This window comes from Myotis brandtii, unplaced genomic scaffold (genome assembly GCF_000412655.1).
Source record: "Myotis brandtii unplaced genomic scaffold, ASM41265v1 scaffold802, whole genome shotgun sequence".
Taxonomy (NCBI): Eukaryota; Metazoa; Chordata; class Mammalia; order Chiroptera; family Vespertilionidae; genus Myotis; species Myotis brandtii.
In genome coordinates, this window is record NW_005371230.1 from 491383 (window position 1) to 515604 (window position 24222).

A 24222-nucleotide genomic window follows, 5' to 3' on the forward strand; every position below is an offset into this window, starting at 1 on the left:
GGGGGCAGGGGGGGAGGAAGAGAGACTTAAATAAAGTCAGAAACAAAAGAGGAGATGTTATAACTGATACTACAGAAATATAAAGGATCATAAGAGACTACAACAATCACATGCCAACAAACTGTACAACCTAGAATCTTACCTAATAGACAAACATGTAAATTGACCGTCCCTCCACTATGCTCACCAGGCAATCAGGAGAGTATGCAAATTAACCCAACAAAGATGGGGGTTAATTTGCATATGTAGGCGTGAAGTGGAAGAGCCAAGACTGAAGGCTCCATCTGGAGCAGCGAAGTCTTAAGGCTCCAGCCGGAGCGAAGGCCTGGGTCCCAGGTGCCGGAGAAAATCGGTGCCAGCAGCCAGGGAAAGGGAAGGCCTATTGCATGAATCTCTTCATGCAACGGGCCTCTAGTAAATAGATAAATTCCTAGGAACACTCTTCTAATACTGAATCATGAAGAAACAGAAAATGTGAATGGTCGATTACTAGTAAAGAGATTGAATCAGTAATGCAAAACCTCCCCACAAAGTCCAGGATCAAATGACTTTAAATGTGAATTCTACCAAATACAGTGGGGCCTTGACTTACAAGTGTCCCGACTAACGAGTTTTTCAAGATACGAGCCATCTCTCGGCCGATTTTTTGCTTTGAGTTGCGAGCTAAAATTCGGGTTAAGAGCCAGCTTCAGATACCCCACCGCTAGTTGGCGCAGCGAACGTCACAGTGAATGCCACAACATCAGCCCAGCATCACGTGTCTCACTCGTTCACTGTTGATTTGACATATGAGTAATTTGAGTTATGAGCTCCATCACAGAATGAATTAAACTCATAAGTCAAGGCCCCACTGTATTCAAAGAAAAATCAGTATCAATAGTTCTCAAAATCTCCCCCAAAAATAAAAGAGAACACTTACAAATTCATTTTACAAGGCTAGCATCATCCTAATAGCAAAACCAGACAAGGACTCCACAAGAAAACAAAATTACAGGCTAATATATCTGATAACATAGATATAAAAATCTTCAAAATAATATTAGCAAACCAAATTCAACAATGCATTATAAGAATCATACCCCATGATCAAATTAGATTTATTCCAGGGATGCAAGGATGCTTCAATATTCAAAAAACAAGCCATATGATATACCACATTACCAAAATGAAAGATAAAAACCGTACGACTATCTCAATAAATGCAAAACCACAACTGACAATATTCGACATCTGCTTATGGTTAAAACTATCAACAAGGTGAATATAGAGGGAATGTACTTCAACATAATAAAGGCCACATACAACAAGCCCACAGCTAACATCATACACAGGAAGCGCTAAAAATTTTTCCTCTGAGATCAGAAAATAGACAAGGATGCCCACTCTCACCACCCATTCAACAAAGTATTGAAATCCTATGCAGAGTAATTAGTCAAGAAAAAGAAAAAAAGGAATCCAAATTGGAAAGAAAGAAGAACTCTATTTGCAGATGATGTGATACTATGTGTAAAAAGCTTTAAAGGACTCCAACAAACTACATACATATACTAACTGCCCCTCATCTGAGTTTTTGCTTTCTGCAGTTTCAGTTACCTGTGGTCAACCATGTTCTGAGAATATTAAATGGAAAATTCCTGAAATAAACAATTTATAAATTTTAAATTGTGTCCGTTCTGAGTTTATGATGAAATCCCACGCCATCCTGCTTCAACGTGCAAGGGCATGAGTCATCCCTTTCACTTCTCGCCCATTAGTCATTTATAACCATCTTAGTTATCAGATCATCTTTCAGAGTTGCAGTGCTTGTGTTCAGCTGACCCTTATTTTATACTAGAGGCCCGGTGAACAAAAATTCATGCATTCGGGGGGCGGGGGAGGGGGTCCCTCAGCCCAGCCTGCACCCTCTCGCAGTCCGGGACGCCTCGGGGGATGTCCGCCTGCTGGCTTAGGCCCTCTGCCTGTGGGAAGTGGACCTAAGCTGGCAGTCAGACATCTGTCCTGCAGTCAGGGAGCCCTCACTCCTTACCACCCGTCTCCTCGCTGCTCCTTAGCGTTGCCTCGGAGGCAGGAGAGGCTCCTGCCACTGCCGCTGCGCTCACCCGGCTTCTAACTGAGTGGTGCTCCCCCTATGGGAGCGCACTGACCACCAGGGGGCAGCTCCTGCGTTGAGCGTCTGCCCCCTGGTGGTCAATGCACATCATAGCGACCGGTTGTTCCCCAGGGCAGTCGATTTGCATATTAGCCTTTTATTATATAGGACAGTGATGGCAAACTTATGACACGCGAACTCATTTTTTTTGGTTGATTTTTCTTTGTGAAATGGCATTTAAATATATAAACTAAATATCAAAAATATAAATCTTTGTTTTACCATGGTTACAAATATAAAAAAATTTCTATATGTGACACGGCACCAGAGTTAAGTTAGGGTTTTTCAAAATGCTGACACACCGAGCTCAAAAGGTTCGCCATCACTGATATAGGATGATGATAATGACCCCGAGAACAAGAGCAGTGATGCTGGCAAAGAAAAGCCAGACAGCGCTTCATTTAAGTGGAAAGGTGAGTACAGTAAAATATTTTGAGAGAAAGAGAAAGACTACATTCACATAACTTTAGTATATTGTTATAATTGTCCTATTTTTGTTAATTATTGTTGCTAACCTTTTACTGTGCCTAATTTATGAATTAAACTTGATCATAGGTATGTATATATAGGAAAAAAACATAATATATATAGGGTCCAGTATTATCTACAGTTTCAGGCATCTACTGAGGTCTTGGAACATATCCCCATCAGATAAGGGGGGACTATTGTACAATGGAATTTTATTCAGCTAAAATAAACAAAGAAATACTATCATTTGTGACAGTACATATGGACTTGAGGGCATTATGCTAAATAAAGTAAGTCAGACAAAAACAAATACCAAATGATCTTATTTATATTGTGGAATCTAAAAAAAACCCAAACCAAAACCAAGCTCATAGATACAGAGAACTGCCACCACTGGTGGCTGCCTTGGTTGGGAAGTGGGCCAAGTGTGTAAAGGGAAGTCAAAAGATAAACACTTCCGGCTCTAAAATAAATAAGTCCTGGGGATGTAAGTACCGCATGGCAACTATAGTTAATAATACTGTATTGTGCCCTCACTGGTTTGGGTCAGTAGATAGAGCGTCAGCCTGCGGACTGAAGGGTCCCGGGTTCAGTTCCGGTCAGGGGCACATGCCCAGGTTGCGGGCTCAATCCCTAATAGGGGGCGTGCAGGAGGCCAATTGATGATTCTCTCTCCCTCTCCCTTCCTCTCTGAATCAATAAAAATATGTATTTTTTAAAATGCTGCATCGCATATTTGAAAGCTGCTAAGAGAGTAGATCTTAAAAGTTCTCATCACACGAAAGAAAAATTTCTGTAACTATGTCCAGTAACGGATGTCAACTAGACTCACTGTGGTGATTATTTTGCAATATGTACAAATATCAAATCATTATGCTATATACTTCAAATTAATGTTGTACACTTCAAACTAATGTTGTATGTCAATTATACCTTAATTCAAAAAAATAATAAAATGAAGGTGAATAAAATCACCTTCAAGGACAAAAATACATACAAAAATATATTTTTAAAAAATACATTTTACATTTTACCAGATGTAAGCAAAAGCAACACATAAATTAAAATAAATTGGAGATGGCAAGAAAGAATGCCACATCCAGAAATAGCAAACTCGAGTATTTTGGAGGCAATCCTCCTCAATAAATAAGTAGAAAAGCTGGACAAATGTGTTAGGGGAAAAAGTCTGAGGCTATGGGAGAGCTTTCAAGACGGTGATGATTTGTGGTGCCAAATCTCAGAAAAGAGGGAAGCATCAAAACATCCAGCATAGCCCTGACCAGTTTGGCTCAGTGGATAGAGCGTCAGCCTGTGGACTCAAGGGTCCCAGGTTCAATTCCGGTCAAGGGCATGTACCTTGGTTGCGGGCACATCCCTAGTGGGGAGTGTGCAGGAGGCAGCTGATCTCTGTTTCTCTCTTATCGATGTTTCTAACTCTCTATCCCTCTCCCTTCCTTTCTGTAAAAAAAAATCAATATATTTTTAAAAAAATAAAAATCATCATTCTCCCCTTTAAAAAACAACAACATCCAGCATATCTACCCCCCCGCCCCTCTCTCTCTCTGTCTCTGGTATTAGAGGGTAGATCAGAGATTACCTCTGCGGAGGAGGAGGGGGTAATGCCTGGAAGGGGAAGGAGGTGCCGAGGTCCTGGCCACCTTCTATTTCTTGTCTTGGGTGGTGTGGTGACAGGATGTGTTCATTTTGTGGTAACTCACTGACCTGTACACTCACAGATCATGCACGTTTCTGTCTGAATGTTATATTTCAACAGAAATGTTTTCTAAAAAAATTTTGCCCTGTACTATTAAGCCTGGCGCTTCCGTCCCACAGGGACCTCTCTGAGATCTCTGAACAGCAACCCGAGCTCCTGACTACATTCTGCTGGTGACCCCGCGGTCCCTGTGGGAACAGTGGTGGCAGCAAGGACCCTAAGGTGGCAGTAGGCACGGACGGAAGTGCACAGGACAGTCCCACAGAGCTGTTGATGGTGCTCACCTAGATCGACAAAAAGACGCTTTTTCCCTGCAGGATCCTTCACAACCAAGAAGGAAAGGTCAGGGCCGCTCCACTCGATGGACCCCAGCCTCTCCGGGGCTTTGGAAGTCAACATCCAGCTCTCTCCTCTCTCCTCATCTGTGGACATTTCACGGAAGGAAATTCCTTGTTTAATTGGTGGTTCAGAAAAATGGGAAAATGCTTGGCCGGTTGTCCCTGGAATCCCACCATCATCTTCATCATCTCCACTGGCAATCAAATGAAAAGCAGGCTGCAAAATCTTTCTCACAAAATTACCTAAAGAAAAAAAATTATGATTAATCTAATTCTTCTTTTTCACAAACTGTAACTTAAGATCTAGGCCCAAATCTACCCACTTTTACACTGCTAGGCTCCTTTTTACTTTTGGTTTTAGCACTGAGTTGTTACTACAAACTGGAACATGCCTCTCCTGTTACTTTCTTCCTCTTGTGTAATCTTGAACTTTTCTTCTTCTTCTTTTTTAAAAATCTTGAACTTTTTCAGTCCCTTTGACCCGGCACCTGGTGTCACTTGTAAAAACCATCTTACAGGAGAAGGTTAAGGTGAGATGTGTCAATGTTGCCAATACAGGACTGAGCCTATGTTCACCAAAACACTCAACTTTTATTAATACAAATTGAGTAAAATGTATCTTCACAATCAATGATTAAAGAATGGGAGTTTTTTTTTTCTTTTCAAAAAGAATGAAATCTTGTCCCCCCAAAAGAATGAAGAGTTTCTATGAGTAAGTGGTGCCACCAGGGTCATGCACAGAAACACTGGCAGCCCACCATCCCCTCCCGGGCCGGGCATTAGCCCGGCTCCCTGCAGAGCAGGCCCGAGGACGCCGACAAGCACCCAGCAGCCCCCTAATGCTCTCCCGCCTCTCCCTGTACCTGGCCATTGATGATCGTGGCCTCAGAACCAAAGTCCAGAACTAAAACACTTAAATACATTCAGTATATTTCCATGTTTAGTCTAAGAGCTCTAAATATCAGCGGTACTATCTGTACCAAGAATAGATAATATGACAAGCTGGAACTTTTAAAAAAAATTTATCTTTATTGTTGAACATATTACAGATGTCCCCTTTTATCCCCTCCATTCCACATTCTCCAGGAGTCTCTTTTGTAAAGGGAACTAATCCCATGTACGTGGCCTCCATCCTCAAGACCTAATCATCTCCCAAAGGCTCCACGGCCCCTCACACCATCACTTTGGGGGTTAGGATTCCAAAATGTGAATTTTGGAGAGACATAAACATTCAGACCATAGCAACTCTTCACAAAGCTGTGCCTCTCTGTGCATTTCTCTGTCTGGAAGGTTTGTTATTATGATGTATTTTTTTCTTCATCTTTAATAACTCCATTGTTATCTCCTCTGATGTTTTACCTCCCCCCTCTTCTAGCCAAGTCTTCCCTCTTCTTCCTCAGAGTGCCTCAGGTACATATCTAGTATAACACAGATCATCTTTTAGTTTAATTTGCTTACATGTCTGTCTTTCCAAACAGTCAGTGAACTTCTCAAGAGCAGAAACTCAATTTTTATTTTCAAATACCTAGTGTCTAGCAATAGCTCTGGAAGGTAATAGATGCTCAGTAAGAATTGGCAAAATTATCTTATTTGGGCTAGATTTACCTTTTTACTATATCAGCCCTTCAGTAATTATTGATTCTTCAGTTAAATGCTGTTATGGGTTGAAGTGTGTCCCCCTCCTAATGTCATCAAGTTAAATCCTAACCCCAGTACCTCATTTGGAGACAGGTTCTTTCAGAAGTAACCAAATGAAAATAAGGTCATTTGGTTGGGCCCTAATCCAACATGACTGGTGTTCTTATACAAAGGGAAAATTGGGAGACAGACATATACACAGGGAGACCACCATGGGAAGATGAAGATAACCATCTATCAGCCAAGGAGAGAGGCTTCAAGCAAATCCCTTACTCACAGCCGTAAGAATTAACCTTGCCAATACCTTGATTTTGGACTTTTACCCTTCAGAATTGTGAGGCAAAACTTTCTCTTTTGAAGCCACCCAGTCTGTGGTGCTTTGCTATGGCAGCCCTAGGAATCTAATATAAATACTTTAGTGTTTGATTTGTTAATGAAAAAAAAAATGTGATCAGTATGGAATAATTAAGGTCATCTATAATTCCTGATTAGATAATTTAGTTTCAAACTCATTGAAACTGCTGCCTTCAAATCAAAAGTAAACTGTTCTTAGGAGAACAAGGGTTATTATAGTTTGAACTTCAGTTTCTTTGTAAGTTATCTATACTGTAAGTATAGTTAGAGCTTGGCCGATTCTATTATAACCTTGAGTTGGATTATGAAAATAAGCATAAAAGACATAAGCAAATACTTGCTGAACAAAAAAAAAGCGTATTAATTTCCTACTTTGTACAAATATCACCTTTGAAAAGAGATGTAGACAGTTTTGTGATTCCATTCTGTAAATCACTATTAACTGCAACTGGAACTGAACCTTCATAATAACAGTTTCATCACCCTCAGGAAATAATAGGTTCACTTTTCTATTCAACAAATCCACCTTATCCTGTCCCAAACCCCAAATTAAACAAAACCTGAAAAACAAAGCCAGCTTCCTTTTTGGCTTGTAATGATGAACATGCTTTTTTCACTCTTCAATGGGCAGAAAGAATGCAAGAACAACAAAAAATTCTCAGAGTACATAAAAGAGGGCTGCAGTGTTGATTTCACCATTCAGACAGGGATCAAGGTCAAGCACAGGCATGGCTGCTGAGAGCTCATGGGCAGTCATACTTCTGGCTGTTCTTGTCCTGGCTATCTTTGGTAAGCCAACCATGCCTTTTCCTTCTAGACACTAGAAAATTTCAAAAAAAAGGATTCCCAATCTAATGAGATTGTATTTAGCATTAGGCAAAATGTAGAAACTGCAATTAATATTTAAGCAAACATATATTTAGATTACAGTGTCAACAATTATTAAATTAATTTTTAAAAATCTGTTTAACTTCCTAGAAATATCTGACTGTAATGGTCTATAATTTTCTTGTTGGAGATTACAGCAAGAACATTACTGCAAAGAGGTTTAGAGTGTTTATTTTAATGATGGTAGGCAGGTATAAATCATTGTCTTCCACTGATAGAATTTACACAAAATCTGTATATTTACATCTTTTCATAAAAGAAAATTGACTTTACCATTAAATAAACTCTTATTGACCATATATACTTTTAAGCAATGAATTATTGATCTAGTGTTTGAGATCAGTTTCTCAAACGTAGTAAATGCTCAATAAATGCTCACTGGTCAACAGAAGAGCAGATTTCACTATTGTCTGTGTCCATGGGCTATATATATGTATATAAATTCCCCAGTTAATCCCCCCCCATGCCCCCCTGCCCCTCTGAGATTCGTCCGTCTGAAGCTGGAACTTCTTTAAACTGTCATTTATTATTTATTATACCATAAAATCAAGTAATTTGGTAAAGCTGCTTCATGTAAATTAGATTAGAGAATACAATGCTGTAAACATTTTTTAATTTTAATCTTTAAAACTGGTATAGTCTGAGTTTGTCACTTTAGTTACCAGATAGTGTGAACCTTAAGTTATATAAAATATACATGCTTTAAATTAAAAAAATCTTTCTCCAAATTATACTTAATTACCTCCCTACTCAAAGAAACAAATCCACTGTCTTATAAACACTAAACATTAAAAATGAAAGCAAAAGCATTTGATCCTTGCAATCATAAATAGACATGATTATTTCTGGATTAGGGGAGATTAGGTAAACACTGAGTGAGGAGAAAGCATGATATGTCAAAGTTCAACAGAGCAATCTATCCTATCTAATAAAGAGGGAATATGCTAATTGACTGCCACGCCCTCAAAGATAACGGCGCCCACAGCCACAAGATGGCGGGGCCCAGTCCCCTCAGCCCCGGGGCGGAACGCTGTAACGACTGGAACGACCGATAGCTATGACGTCCACTGCGGCCAGCGAACAAGCCCGATTGGGGGGTGGGGCCGACCAGCCAACACCCCTACGGCCCCTCCCCCCAGCCGGCACTGCCCCTGATCAGCCTCTCCCACCCTGCTTGAGGGTAGGGCAGCTGGCCAACCCCCCCACAGGCCCCTCCCCACAGCCGGCCCCACCTCCAATTGGTCCCCCCACCCCAATCAGGAGCGGGGCCTGCCAGCCAATCGCCTGCGGCCCCTCCCCTGAGCCGGCCTGGGCCTGATCTGCCCCGATCGGGGCGGGCCGGCTGGCCAACCTCCCGCCATTTCCTCCTCCCAACAGGCCTGGCCCTGATCCACTAATTGAGGCCGGGCCAGCTGGACCCCACCCATGCACGAATTTGTGCACTGGGCCTCTAATGCAAATATAAAAGGCAAGAGTTAATTTTTCTGGAAATGCAGAATGACATCCCCCTGACAGTGAGCAGCACTAAGAGCGGTGGAGCCATGGCTAAGAACCAGGTGCAAGGGCAGCGCTCAGGAGGCCCTGCAGACCTTTGACCTTTGGCAGGGAGCTAACAGGGCCAGGAAGTGACAGTGTAACTGATATAAATACTAACACGGGATCCCAGGAAACTACTCTGCTTTAGATTTCCCTTCCCCAATATTATCACCTCACCTCATCATTCATACAGGGACAATTTTATGGCTGGAAATAACTCAAAAGAACGTATCAATCACAGAAATTTCAAGGTCCTATGCCATGCAGGCAAGAGATCCAATGTATACATGTTGTGAGCATTTTGTGATCTCTTACATTACCCTAATTCCCCTTTCTGAAAAGCTAACAACAGGAACTAGAAATGTCACCAAGAGATAACACTGGAGGAGGGAACTGAAGGGGAGATGTGAACTAATCCACAATCCCTGCACCCCTGGTGCTGGCGGTCCGTCACTGGACAGGAGAGAACCCTGTGGTCTGATTAGGCCTCTCCAGCCACACTGGACAAACCAGGCACAGACGCCCATCTCTACCCCGCTGCTTATGCTGTCTGACAGCAAAGCCCTTCTTCCCTTCGTCCACAGGCTGACATTTTTAAAGCCCAGCTTGAATGCACCTGCTTTCAGAAGAGACATGCAGTAGAGACTGCTAATCATGTCACACTTCTGTTCTCCCTTCTTCCCTAGCAACATCTCTCAATTTAGCCTGTGGCAGAGTCAGAGCCGACTATGAGGAGCAAACAGGCATCAAGGAAATATCTTGCTTAGGACTCTCTCCATGCCTGACAGCAGAGCCCACTTAATATTGTCATCCATTCAACAAGTTTACTAAATGCCTGCTAGTACTTATTATTGTTGCTTCTGCTACTATCCCATTATTGTTATTGATAAAGATATTATGTAACAAGCTCTAAAAATACAAGAGTGAACACTATCCCTGCCCTCAAGTAACATTAGGTGGAATAGACAAAAACAAAACCAGGAAACTGCCTCAGGAAGTGGTGATTGCTCTGACGCAACAAGCACTGGGCAGTCCTGTGACCCAGAGGGCTCCACAGAAATGGCTTCTCAGGTGAGGATTTCTACGCTGAGTCTTGACACACCAGGCTGGAGGCAGGCCCACTCAGACAGCAGCATCAGAGACTGCAGAGGCCCCGGGACTGGAGAAAACATGGCCCAGCGGGAGCCCAGTAGAGCGAGAAGAGCCAGGTATCAGAGAGGAGGCTAAAGCACAGGGGGTCTCACTGTGCAAACTAAGACGGGAGCTTTTTCCGGAGGCAGCGTATTATCCTTCAAGGGATGAGGCACTGCAGTGGCATAAACAGATCACTGTAGCTAGCTGACTGAACAGGATGCTAGCTGGAACGCACCTAGAGGTCAAAGATGACACCACTGCTACTTGGGTAACTGGATGGATGGTGACACCACTCGCCAATATACATACCACAGGAGAAACAGCAAGTTTTAGGGGAAAGGTGAGGTGTTCGGTCACATGGAGTTTGAAGCTGACCGTAGGGGTCTGGTGTCCAGAACAATAATCCTGACTGAAGAAAAAGTTTTGAGAGTCATCAACACAGAGATGGTAACTGGAGCCATGACAGTGAATGACCATCAAGGTTAACAGGGGACAAGGATGGACTCTACAGTTACTACCACCTGAGGAATGAGAGAGCAGAGAATCACTGTGCAACTAAGCTAACAACACAGGAGAATAAGGAGCCCTGGGCACACAGAACACTAGGTCCTGACTTCATTCCAGTGCGTATGTGATTGTGTTCATGTCTTTTACCCTGGAAATTGTCAGGCACTTGTCCATCTGAAATGGGTCACCAGTTCCTTGAACTTCAGTGAATGGTCTGCTGTTTGAACTCAGGAACACCTGCCTGCTCTGCCCTGTCCGATAAGCACTCAGGACTGTGACTTCTATTTAGACCTTGGTTTTCTGTGTCCCCATTCTGCCCACTTGTTCCCCTTTGGACTGACTTCATTTTATACCTGGGACTCTATTTCTAGGTTTACAATCCTGAAACAAGTACGCTGGTTACATTTTCAGGTTTATACATCTAGATTCCTCATGAACCCTAAGGTGTGGTCTGGAGCAATAAACCAGACTTCGAGATGTAACCTGGAAACCAAGCCCCAGTTCTCAGGCACTAAAAGCTACGGCGGAAGCGAAGATCAGAAATCCAGATCTGAGGCCTCATGGGTCAGACCTGAATTAGGACTCTCATGTATCAACCAGAAAACTTCTGCATGACTCCTGTTGCAGCAGAAACCAGTACCAGGGCATGAATGGCCATCCCAGTATCTACACCCAAAGGCACCAATACCAAGAATATCCTGGGTAGGCTAATGTGTCTAAAATGTGTCAAGAAAAGGAAGACAGGTCTAGAATTAAAGGCAAAGCCTAAAAACGTGGAAAATCATGTTTCATTTTTTTAGGATAGGTTAACACCCATAAAAACTGATAAATACTTACATAACTTAAGAAAAAAAGGGAAATATGACCTTTTACTATTGCTCCATGACTTAAAAAAATAGTATACTTGACTGGCTGGCCAGTGTTGCTCAGTGGTTGAACATCACCTATGAACCAGGAGCTCATGGTTCAATTCCCAGTCAGGGCACATGCCCGGGTTGTAGGCTCGATCCCCAGTAGGAGGTGGGCAGGAGGCAGCCGATCAATGATTCTCTCTCATCATCATATATCTCTCTCCCTCTCCCTTCCTCTCTGAAATCAATACAAATATATAAACAAACAAACAAATAAATATAAAATAAAAAACAGTATATTTACCGACATGAATGTTATCTTTAAATGCCACATCATGAAGTTGAAATATTAAATGGCAGCTAAATTTCTCGTCAGTGCTAGAATCTAAGTTTAAAACATCTTCAGCTGAACAGTTAACTCTGTATAACTCTTGAAGTGCTTTACAAACATGCTAAAAACACAAGAAACATATAAATATTTTTCAATGTTTTAAACGTTTTTCATAAGCAAAATTAAAATATCTTGGTACAAATATAATTCATTATTTTTTTTACTCACTTTTTATTTTGATTCACTATCAGAATATATTATACAATATTACCAAGTTACTTATGTATTAAATTATATATTTTTAAATTATACATGTTTATATTTACAAATTCATAGACTCTCAGGATTAAAGTCCTCCTAGAAGTTGAATAATTTAACTTATACATTAATCTCCTTTAAAATCACAATAAAAATATTTATTTTTAAGCATCTCTTTAAATATCATCTGAGTTAAAAAGTCACTAATCCTGTTATTTATCATTTTAGTTTTCAGAAAGTTCCTCAAGCAGATTGAGCCCAAATCCACCTCTAAGAACAGAGTCTCTGAGGCTAGAAGACGCTGACTGAAGGCCGTGATGGCATTATAGTGAGGCAACAGCTTGGGTCAGAAGCACAAGATTCGGACTCGGAAAGATCCAGGTTTGAGTTCTGGCTTTGTCACTTAACAGCTCTGTGATTTTGGTCAAGTGCAAACCTTACATTCCTCAACTGCAAAATGGGATATACTAGACCCTAACTTTCGGATTGTCGTAAGGAGGAAAAGAGAAAACGAGGGTAAGTAGTTAGTGCAGTGCCTGGCACGCAGAACTGTTCCAAGCATTAGCCATAGGACCAGTCGCTTCTGAAGCCTCAGTCTTCTCATTTGCTAAACAGTTACTAAAACACGCAGGGTTAAAATGTTTGTAAACTGCCAAGCACCCAGCTATCTAAGAGTCGTGCAACAAATTGTATTTATTAATGCTGTTTTGGCATTATTATAGCACAAACACACACACACCCCTCGCTCTCTGATCCTACCCTCTTCAGTAAATTCTCACTTTGCCTCATCTTTACCAGAGCCAGCTACTTATAATGTAAGCCAGAGAATTTTTTAAAAAATCCAGAAAATTCCTCAACTGCCACTTCATTCTCAATGCTTCTTTTTTTTTTTACTGGATATAGTAATGTTAAAAAATATATGAACATAAACTGAACTTCCTCCTTTTTAGAAGTTTACTCAGAGAAGCAATATTAAGAGATAAATGTCAAAAGGAAGAGTAGCAAGAAACAGGAGGAGAAACATGGAACCTACACAGGGTGTCCTAAAAAAAAGTATACAGCCCTAGCTGGTTTGGCTCAGTGGATAGAGCGTCGGCCTGCGAACTGAAAGGTCCCAGGTTCAATTCTGGTCAAGGGTTGTGGGCTCGATCCCCAGTGGGGGACTTGCAGGAGGCAACCGATACATGATTCTCTCTCATCATGGATGTTTCTATCTCTCTCTCCCTCATCCTTCCCTCTGAAATCAATAAAAAAATAAAGTATACACTTGAAATGATTATAAAATCAGTGTTTATTAACATACAGTTCATTTGAAAACTTTAAAAGAACGTACAGAAATAAATAATTTTTTTGTCAATGCCTGTTTTCAAACTGATGACTATTCTGGTCCAGGCATTGCTGATAACATGAAGCAATGGAATCATAAACATCAAAAATAATTTTGTTTGGTATTTGTGCATCTTCAATTCATCGGCTGTTGCCAGGTTTTGTACCGTAAACTTTATCTTTTATGTATCCCCATTAAAAAAATGTCTAGTGGCACTATAGGATAAATTTTCTTTGTTCAAAGCTTAGTCTGGCTTCACTCATTATTTCAAATCAGTTAAACCTGAAAATGAGTGAAAATTAAGTTAGTTATCAGCTGTTAGAGTGTGCATATATTTTTTGGGAGACACCCTATATATTACATAGGCTAGAGTCGCTTAATGAATAAAAATAAAGAGAGACAGATGGATATAACGAAAAAAAACCTGAGTCTGTAAATTACCTCAATGAGTAATGCAACCATCTTTTTTCCATCAGCTCCAGGATTGGCAAGTTTGTTAAATTCCAGATCAAAATAGAGCTTGCAAACAGCATTTTCAGGAATGACTTCATAGCAGTGTAAGAGATGTTTTCTAAATTTAATAGTTCATGATTGTTAGGTTTGAATCTTATACCTTTTAAATCACAGAACTTGATCTTATATCTCAAGATACCATATTAGCTGTTTTAATTACATATAACTACCTATATATATAAAAGCCTGGGTTGCAGGCTCAATCCCCAGTGGGGGGAGTGCAGGAGACAGCCGATTGATGATTTTATCATTGACGTTTCTATATCTCTCTCTCCCTCTCCCTCTGAAATCAATAAAAAATAACTTTTAAATATAATAATAGATGCTGACTTGATAAAGGATAACTTGTGTTAAATGAAGTGTGGATGGTTTCCTACACAAATATAAAGTTTGTAGTAATCTGAACAAGGAAAAATGATGACGGAATTGTGTCATCATGGGGCACATGTAGTACAGAACCTATACACACACACACACACACACACACTACTAGACCCTAACTTTCGGATTGTCGTAAGGAGGAAAAGAGAAAACGAGGGTAAGTAGTTAGTGCAGTGCCTGGCACGCAGAACTGTTCCAAGCATTAGCCATAGGACCAGTCGCTTCTGAAGCCTCAGTCTTCTCATTTGCTAAACAGTTACTAAAACACGCAGGGTTAAAATGTTTGTAAACTGCCAAGCACCCAGCTATCTAAGAGTCGTGCAACAAATTGTATTTATTAATGCTGTTTTGGCATTATTATAGCACAAACACACACACACCCCTCGCTCTCTGATCCTACCCTCTTCAGTAAATTCTCACTTTGCCTCATCTTTACCAGAGCCAGCTACTTATAATGTAAGCCAGAGAATTTTTTAAAAAATCCAGAAAATTCCTCAACTGCCACTTCATTCTCAATGCTTTTTTTTTTTACTGGATATAGTAATGTTAAAAAATATATGAACATAAACTGAACTTCCTCCTTTTTAGAAGTTTACTCAGAGAAGCAATATTAAGAGATAAATGTCAAAAGGAAGAGTAGCAAGAAACAGGAGGAGAAACATGGAACCTACACAGGGTGTCCTAAAAAAAAGTATACAGCCCTAGCTGGTTTGGCTCAGTGGATAGAGCGTCGGCCTGCGAACTGAAAGGTCCCAGGTTCAATTCTGGTCAAGGGTTGTGGGCTCGATCCCCAGTGGGGGACTTGCAGGAGGCAACTGATACATGATTCTCTCTCATCATGGATGTTTCTATCTCTCTCTCCCTCATCCTTCCCTCTGAAATCAATAAAAAAATAAAGTATACACTTGAAATGATTATAAAATCAGTGTTTATTAACATACAGTTCATTTGAAAACTTTAAAAGAACGTACAGAAATAAATAATTTTTTTGTCAATGCCTGTTTTCAAACTGATGACTATTCTGGTCCAGGCATTGCTGATAACATGAAGCAATGGAATCATAAACATCAAAAATAATTTTGTTTGGTATTTGTGCATCTTCAATTCATCGGCTGTTGCCAGGTTTTGTACCGTAAACTTTATCTTTTATGTATCCCCATTAAAAAAATGTCTAGTGGCACTATAGGATAAATTTTCTTTGTTCAAAGCTTAGTCTGGCTTCACTCATTATTTCAAATCAGTTAAACCTGAAAATGAGTGAAAATTAAGTTAGTTATCAGCTGTTAGAGTGTGCATATATTTTTTGGGAGACACCCTATATATTACATAGGCTAGAGTCGCTTAATGAATAAAAATAAAGAGAGACAGATGGATATAACGAAAAAAAACCTGAGTCTGTAAATTACCTCAATGAGTAATGCAACCATCTTTTTTCCATCAGCTCCAGGATTGGCAAGTTTGTTAAATTCCAGATCAAAATAGAGCTTGCAAACAGCATTTTCAGGAATGACTTCATAGCAGTGTAAGAGATGTTTTCTAAATTTAATAGTTCATGATTGTTAGGTTTGAATCTTATACCTTTTAAATCACAGAACTTGATCTTATATCTCAAGATACCATATTAGCTGTTTTAATTACATATAACTACCTATATATATAAAAGCCTGGGTTGCAGGCTCAATCCCCAGTGGGGGGAGTGCAGGAGACAGCCGATTGATGATTTTATCATTGACGTTTCTATATCTCTCTCTCCCTCTCCCTCTGAAATCAATAAAAAATAACTTTTAAAAATAATAATAGATGCTGACTTGATAAAGAAAGGATAACTTGTGTTAAATGAAGTGTGGATGGTTTCCTACACAAATATAAAGTTTGTAGTAATCTGAACAAGGAAAAATGATGACGGAATTGTGTCATCATGGGGCACATGTAGTACAGAACCTATACACACACACACACACACACACACACACACACACACTTTCTTCTCCCAGCACCTGGTGAGATAATTCAATGTGACAAGGAAGCTCCAGAATTCAATTCTAATAGTAAATGGATAGTAACTAATTATGTGATTAAGAACTATCAAAGCCAATTCAGTCTGAATTCATTTCACAAACATTACTAGATGAAGGAAATGTAGCTTTAATGTGCTGTCCTTTACAAACTACTTACCGGGATTTATAATGAAACCAAAGCTGAACATAGCTTGTTACAAGGTAAATACGTTGTCCATCGCCCACTTCGAATTCCAAAGCAAATACATGAACATCCTTTGTAAAATCAAACAAATTCAAAAACTAATAAAATGAAAATCTAAAGTCAACTATAGCTATTAAATGTCCATAAAGAGTTTTACTATTCAAATTGTCAAACACTGGAATTTGAACATTTTATTAAACATATTATTAAAAACAAGAAAAATAATCACTAGATCTATGCCAATCAAAATCTAATTATTTGTATTCATTTATTTTTAGTCACTCAAGTAATGCATATTTAAGGCAGAAATTAGAATATTCAAGTTAAAAAGAGAAAGAAAAAAATCAGTTTTCAATCAGTCTAGTTTGACTTCCTATTATAATTGTATTTGCTAATTTATGAAATTAAACTTATTTTTTAAAACTAAACATTATAAACGATTTGGGGTAAAATTAATTCTTTAGTACATATAAAAACATGTGGAAAACAATTTTTTAAATGGAATATTTGTAAGTTAATCTTAAAAGCTTAAAGGAAGTTTTAAAATGCTTAACTTTAACAAGCAACTATAAATTGTCTTTTCTATGAGAAACCAATCTTCTTTAAGTTAATTGCTGTGGCACGTGGTATAACTGTGTCTGCTGCCATAGAGAGTTTCTCCCAACAAAGGAAAACTCAAGTTCCCCGGTCCCCTTTTAGCTAAAGGCAGCTGTTGAGCCTAAAGAAACTAAACTTCCATTTTCATGAGTGAGAAATCCTAGGACACTAAGTGGCCTGGTCCTATTAAACATCTTCCTGAAATAAATTCATAGGCTGTTGATTAAGTGCAGCCACCATACTCCTTTATGTGTTTAATTCAAGATCAAATGAATCTGCCAGTATTTAAACTTCTGATACCTGAATGTGGTTCACACAGAATAAGCATGAAAAGTGTTCCTTATGTTTCCCAAACTATTCTGATAAGATCTGGGTGAGCCTCTCCTTACACAGCAAAGAAGGGGCCTTGTCTTAAACTCACTTTCAGCACTGAGTTTTTGAACAGCATCAGTGATCAGAACCACAATATATTTATGCTAGACTTCCTCCGTGGTCAGCAAACTGTGGCTAGCGAGCCACATGCGGCTCTTTGGCCCCTTGAGTGTGGCTCTTCCTAAGCCTTAGGAGTACCCTAATTAAGTTAATAACAATGTACCTACCTATATAGTTTAAGTTTTAAAAATTTGGCTCTCAAAAGAAATTTCAATCGTTGTACTGTTGATATTTGGCTCTGTTGACTAACGAGTTTGCCGACCACTGTCCTAAATGCATCTTTTCATTACACAGCTGACCTTTAAACAATGCAGGGGTTAGGGTGCCAACAGCCATACAGTCAAAAATCTGTGTCTAACTTTTGATTCCCCAAAAACTTTACTAATAGCCTACTGGTGACCAGAAGTCTTACCAATTACAAAAACAGTTGATTAACACAGATTTTGTACACGTACAGGCACACCTCATTTTATTGCCCTTCTGATGTGTGTCTTACAAGTTGAAGGCAACACCCAACAGCAGCAAAAAGATTATGATCAGCTTTACTGAGAGAAACTCACTTTAGTGCAGTGGTCTAGGACCAGACCCGTAATAGCTGAAGTATGCCGGTACTATATTCTATATTCTTACCATAAAGTAAGCTAGCAAAAAGAAAATGTTATCAGGAACATTATAAAGGTGAGAAAGTGCATTCACAGTGTATACTGAAAAAATCCAGGAACAAGTGAACCCACACAATTCAAACCTGTTATTCAAGGGTCACCTGCACTTCTTTATATTCCCCACAATGCCCCTAGAACAAATGTGTGCAAAACACATCTGATTTGGGTTATTTTTGAGCACCACATCCTTTGTGAGGCTAGCATGTTGCCAGCTCTTCTCTTCCCACTTGCCCGATGTGTTGGAAACTGTTACGATAAACCCACTCTACGACTCCCAAGCACAAAAGGAGATAGTAGAAAGAAACACATGTGTGCTTTGGCACTATGATTTAAGTTCCAGAGCTTACTAAATGTAAGCTATAATATTTGAGACATTTTCATTTCCTGTTTAAATTCAATTCTCCTTTCCCTAATTTTGTCCTTAAAAAAATCTCATACTCCACTCATTCATTTTCTTGAATTTCTGCGAGTATTGTTTTAGTTTTACTCTTAAAAACTCATTCTATTACTTTTCAGTCTATAAACATGGCCACTCTTCCTCTAAGCACCGCTTCATTTACATGTCATTACAATTTTTAAAAATTAATTGGCACTAGACATGCCATTCTTTTTCATTATTAATATAAAGGAAATGGCTAATGACTCGTAGGGATGTTTTTCCCAAATCATGTGATATTAAGATCACAATTAAATTCTTTTGGTTGATAAGTGGCCTGAAATAAAGACACACTTGATTTTTCTGTTCTTTTAGGAATCTTAAATTATAGTAGCTCTAAAAACGAGGAGATGAAAACATTACCTCTTTGCAACTTTTAACAAAATTAAAAGCCTGAGTTTGGCGAGGAAATAGTTTCCAAATAGAGGGCGGCTCTTCTGGCTTTGACAGCCTGGGCCTGTACACTGAGGACAAGGGCTTCCTTTCATAATGGGATGCTCGCTCTTCAATTTGCTTCAGTTTTGCTTCCCATCTTCTCTTCATGGGTTCAGAAGTGTGGGGAGACCAAGTCCTATCCCATGTAAGATGGCTATCAACTACACCTAAAACAAACAAACACACAGGGACATCAGAGTCTTTGTTTAGGATAAACTGTTTGGTAAAACTTCAAAACGCATTTCCGACTCTGCTTTCTATTGTATGTTTTGCATGAAGTTTTCATGTGAACGAGAACAGAGCTGGTTACCAGAAACTGTTAGATCCAGGTCTCACATCTAACAATTTGTGGTTTTAGACAATCTCCCTGAATCTTCCTCACCTGCAGAATGGGAACCAATCTCTTTTTTAATACTTTACGTAGTTACCTTGAGGATAAATACAAAAGACTTATGAAAACGTTTTGTAAATTTCAAGGCCTCATGTAGATGTGTTTTTGTATCATTACGGTTTCCATTATGGCCATTTTATTGCATCAGGTGCTCTCCACCTTCCCCAGCTGGTGCTCCTACCTTGGCCATCACTCTTGTGCTATGGTGAGTGTAGAGTTCATTTCTAGGCTCCACTGTGCAGTTCATAGCTCCCCTTTCTTCTGTTTCTCTTCAATGCTCTCAACACAACTGTTCGTCGGGAGGATAACTCAGTGTATACTGTAAGTGTGAAATACAATATTGGCTAGTTTTGCTTTGCAATGTCTGTAGTAATCATAAGGATGATTTTTAAAAGGAATAAATAAATCTTTACTTCTGTCTGTTAATTTAATGACTGTGTGAATGACTGCATTTTAACTCTTGTTTATTAGTGACATTTGTTTTTGTTTGCATACAATGCTTTCATGTTAACCATACCAAGGTAAGAAATCAGGCAATACTTTTCCAATTTGGGATTATGGTTTACTTACAAAGGAAAAGGGATAGGTTTTTAGAAGGGTTATGAGTGTGTGTGAGTTTGTGTGTGTGTGTGTGTGTTTTGGGGGGGGGGGGGGAGTGTGGATTGAAAATGGCCACAAATTCTTTGCCATTCCTCTCATCAAGAGATGCCAGCTAAGCCCATTCCCAGACTGACTCGGCTTGGACATGTGACTTGCTTAGGCCACGTTACATCAACGAATGTAAAGCAAACAGAGGGTTAATAAGTGCATGGCATTGAATGTGGCGATCTTGGCACCCTTTCCTTGAGACTGTCATACTATAACTCTAGCCTCAGGGAGGATAAAAGCCACCTGGAGGAGAACCAAGGTACCCCAGCTAACAGCCAGCACCAACTCTCAGATGATATGAGTTAAACCATTTTGGATTATCCAACCATCATCAGAATTCAATGCACGAGTGAGCCCAAGTAAATTCAGGTGAGACCTGCTAAAGAACTGCCCAGGCAACCCACAGAACTGTAAAAAAGATCTGTTGTGTTTTTTTTAAAGCCAGTAAGTTTTAGCCTGGTTTTCATACAGAAATACATAACTAATAATAGTTTCCCTCTTCATTAATAACATTTATATCATAATTTGTCTATGTTGAAAACCAGGATATTAGTTTAAGTGAAATAATAATATGTACTAAAGTATTTGAGGGTAAAATTCCTATTTACCTTTGGCACTGCCTTTCTAGTACTTGTACTTATCAAGTTGATAGTCTCTTGAATTTTAGCAGAAAACTCTGAGACAACACAAACTCACTGTATTCCCTGGAAGAAAAAAATAGAATCACCCTAAAAGATTAAGAGAGGGTAGGAATGAATGTCATGACATGGTTAAAAAAAGAAAAAAGTTATTATCCATAGATTCCAATCTGACTTCAAACATAGCAGACCAAAGATTCTTCTCTCCAAGTTACAGCTAATCCACATGAAAATTATAAATTACAAACCAAGAAGCAGAAATATAGTTCTAAAGGTATCAACATAAATTTCATAATCGATATGCTTAGGAAAGTAATGTAATTTCATTGGATTGAAGAAATGGGGCAATTTTTAATAAAACTGCTTTAGTTTTTTTTTTTTTCAATACAAAGTGGTGTGACTCCTTATTGCTAGATTCTGAGTATTCAGTTCACTTTAATCTGCTTCACATACAGATAAAAATCCCTCACATTTAGACAACCTAATTGAGAAACCGACTTTTCTTCTGTGAAATCTGACTTTTAAGAAAGCCCACCGATTACTTAATGAAGAACATAAACACAGAATGCAATCAGATGCAAATTACAGCTCAAGTACCTAGCCCATAACTGACGAGGAAAAACCACGTGGATATTCACACTTAATGGGACACTGACATCACAAAAAACGTTTTTGATTTTGTAAAATTATTGGTATGACCATGGGACTGTGTCATACTTGCAAGTCATGGAGTCATAGTGGAAAACCAGTTTAGCACTTATTGGACTGAGAAAACCATGAATGTCAACAGAGAAAAAAGAGAAGTTCAATATATGTTACTAGAGGCCCGGTGCACAAAATTCGTGCAAGGGCCTTGGCCCTCGCAGCCCAGCCACTGGTCGTTCAGGAAGGTCATTCCACTGTCCAGTCTAATTAGCGTATTAGCTCTTTATTATACAGGATAACCTCATGTTCTTTGCAGTTTGAAACTTTCAACAGCTGGGTTGAGGGCTAGAAGACAACTGGAGCTGGGACTATTCCCGCAGGAGGGCTGGAGGACACAGCAGAGGCCATGGAGAACAGGAATGCATCAGGCATTCTGGTTTTGGACTATCATATTCCTCATTCCTACCCTCTGCGGGAACCATTTCAGAAACACCTGTAATTCCTGGTGGGGAAAGAGTTCTGTTTTACTTTTACATAATAGTACAGCAAAACCCCTTTTTCACATAGGGACCGTAACTATTTTTATTTAAGTTTCCAAATTCCAAAGAAAAGTATTTGTGGTATTTTAAAGCAGTAGGCTTTAAGAGCTCTATTATTTATTTCTAAACATTGCACCAGAGTTTTTATTTAATCGTGTTTGATACTGATTTTACAACTAAAGGTGGTCAGGATAAAAGGCTAGCTTCTGCTAAAATGATTAGAGGAACTATAGGTTCTGGAGAAGGGGAAGTGGGGAGTGAGGTGGAGAGATGACAGACGAAAAAGCTAAACAGCCCGGTTTCCCTCGGTTTATGCCTAGACTTGCCTGCTGTGCCACTTGGCCTGGTACCCAGGCGCAGCTGGACAAGGGGGCGAGTGCTTCATGACAGCTGGCTCCGCGGGAGATCTGAGGCCTGCCTTGCCATGGTTGTGCCCAGCCCAGTTTTCCTGCTTGTTTGTTTAATCACGAGCCAATTCTTATTCCCCAACTCTAATTTTTCTCTCTGCCCCAAGAATAGATACATCAGTATTTTGTGTTTTCTGGCATTTATGTTCTAGTTCTAGTATTTAGTAAGGTTCTGGTACTGGGCAATGTTTTCTTACTATAATCCTTTTATGGCCTTTTGGAATACATTTATGTTATTTCTCCCACTGCTAAACTTTTCAAAATAAAGTATGTGATTAAAATTCACTCCCAGTAATAGTATTATAGAAATTTGCTTTCCAGATGAGTTAAGTAAAACCAATTCACTGACTTTTGGGTCTTGCCCACTTCAATCGCGTCACCTGCCTGTGCTTGAACAGAAGTAACTCTATTTAAATTTCCCAAAAGTCTCCTATAAGGGATAGGACACACTGTCCTTTTCCAGTCCCTTCTTCCCACTATCTCCAGAGGGTCTCCCAGCAAAAAAAGCCTAATTGCCTGACTCATCACCCTGAAGTCCATTTTCATACCTCTGCATAGAAACACTCATTCATGACTCAGAGCATCCCTCAATGCACACTTTGCTTTACCGCAAGAGGACCCAACTCCAGAATCCAGCCCTAAACCAGTTACCCAGTTTATGTCTTGTTGCCCAGCCTTCTCCCCTAATAAATAATGACCACTCACTCACGGCACCTGGCCACTCCCAGGCCCACGTGCCTGTTGCACTCACCGGTCAGGCCCACTTGCCTTTCCCACAGTCTTTCCCTTCACGGCTCAGGTCAAGTTCTGCCACCTGCGGGACCTTCTATAAAAAGAAATTGCTGTACTGACTCATCAGACAGTGCCTCCAGCCACAAGACCAAGTAAATTAGTATAATTTATGGGAAAACAGAAAACTGCTGCTGCTGTCTGAACGCGAGCATCGCTTTGGTAAGAAAGCTTAGCCCGGGGAGGGTCTGGGCATAGCAAAGGGCTAATATACCGGCGCCTTCCTTAGGAGCCACTGTATGCGAACCATGGTCGGGAGTGGGAGTGGGAGTGGGAGTGGTTCCCGTTCTCCCGTTTTACTGCAGCAACAAGAAAAGGGCTGCCTGCACTGGTCCTCGCTCAATTTGGGAGAGATTAAGGAAGGCCTACATGTTATTCCTGGGGCCCGAGTAGAACTCCTGTTACAAAAAGCAAACCACTTCACCTTTCTTGAAGCCTGCGCGGGGATTGGAATGCACCCCCTCCGGGGGTTGCTAAAAGAATAAAATAAGAAAATGTGTGACAATGTAAGAGCACAGAACAAGCACTCCGCAAGTGGGAGCCACGTATGTAACGACCCAGATTCATGCACAGAACACAGGCCCCGACTGGGCAGTAACAGTGCCGGGCCCGCGGGTTCTTCGCGCGAGAGCCCTGGTTTGTCAGAATGTCACGAACCCCTTGAATTTTGATTCTGAACTTGGTTGTCCAATGCGCTGGTACACTCTTCAGCGAAAACAATTCCGAGTTTGCATCCAGGTCTGGAACGCCTAGACCCGAACGTGGAGGGAAACCAGGGGGGGCGGGGCAGAGGACGCCAGGGCGGGTCGGGGCCCGCTCCCTTCCTCCCGGAGTTCAGACCGGGCGTCAGGCCCGCCTTGCTCCCCTTCCCTCTGCCCCGGGGGCCCGACGCGGCCATCAGGTCACCCCCCCTTTACCTCCAGAAACCCGCTTCCTGGGCAGAAGGCCCTGCCTCCACGGCGGCCGGCGCAACCCAGGGAGGCCCGATTGCGGTCTTCAAATTGCGCGCGGGGG

At 40.4% G+C, this 24222-nt stretch overlaps 1 protein-coding gene across 6 annotated transcripts in view; it reads right to left on the minus strand.

Annotated features, from left to right (window-relative positions):
- The window catches only part of PRIMPOL (primase and polymerase (DNA-directed)), a 41298-nt gene extending 17083 nt beyond the window's left edge, over positions 1-24215 (minus strand). For 2 of the 6 annotated variants that reach the window (XM_014531413.1, XM_014531412.1), the window contains exons 1-3: positions 13935-14059; positions 11882-12029; positions 4616-4912 (exon numbers count right to left, since the gene is read on the minus strand). In XM_014531413.1, coding sequence (XP_014386899.1) covers positions 4616-4912; positions 11882-12029; positions 13935-13955 — 466 coding nt within the window. In that variant the 5' untranslated portion in view covers positions 13956-14059. Of the gene's footprint in view, positions 1-4615; positions 4913-4992; positions 5286-10528; positions 10629-11881; positions 12030-13934; positions 14060-15793; positions 15924-16562; positions 16661-19079; positions 19319-19723; positions 19862-20798; positions 20895-24125 lie in introns of those variants that run through there. The other 4 variants (XM_005883856.2, XM_014531414.1, XM_014531415.1 and 1 more) reach the window with 4 other exon arrangements.
- Between the last annotated feature and the right edge of the window lie 7 nt (positions 24216-24222).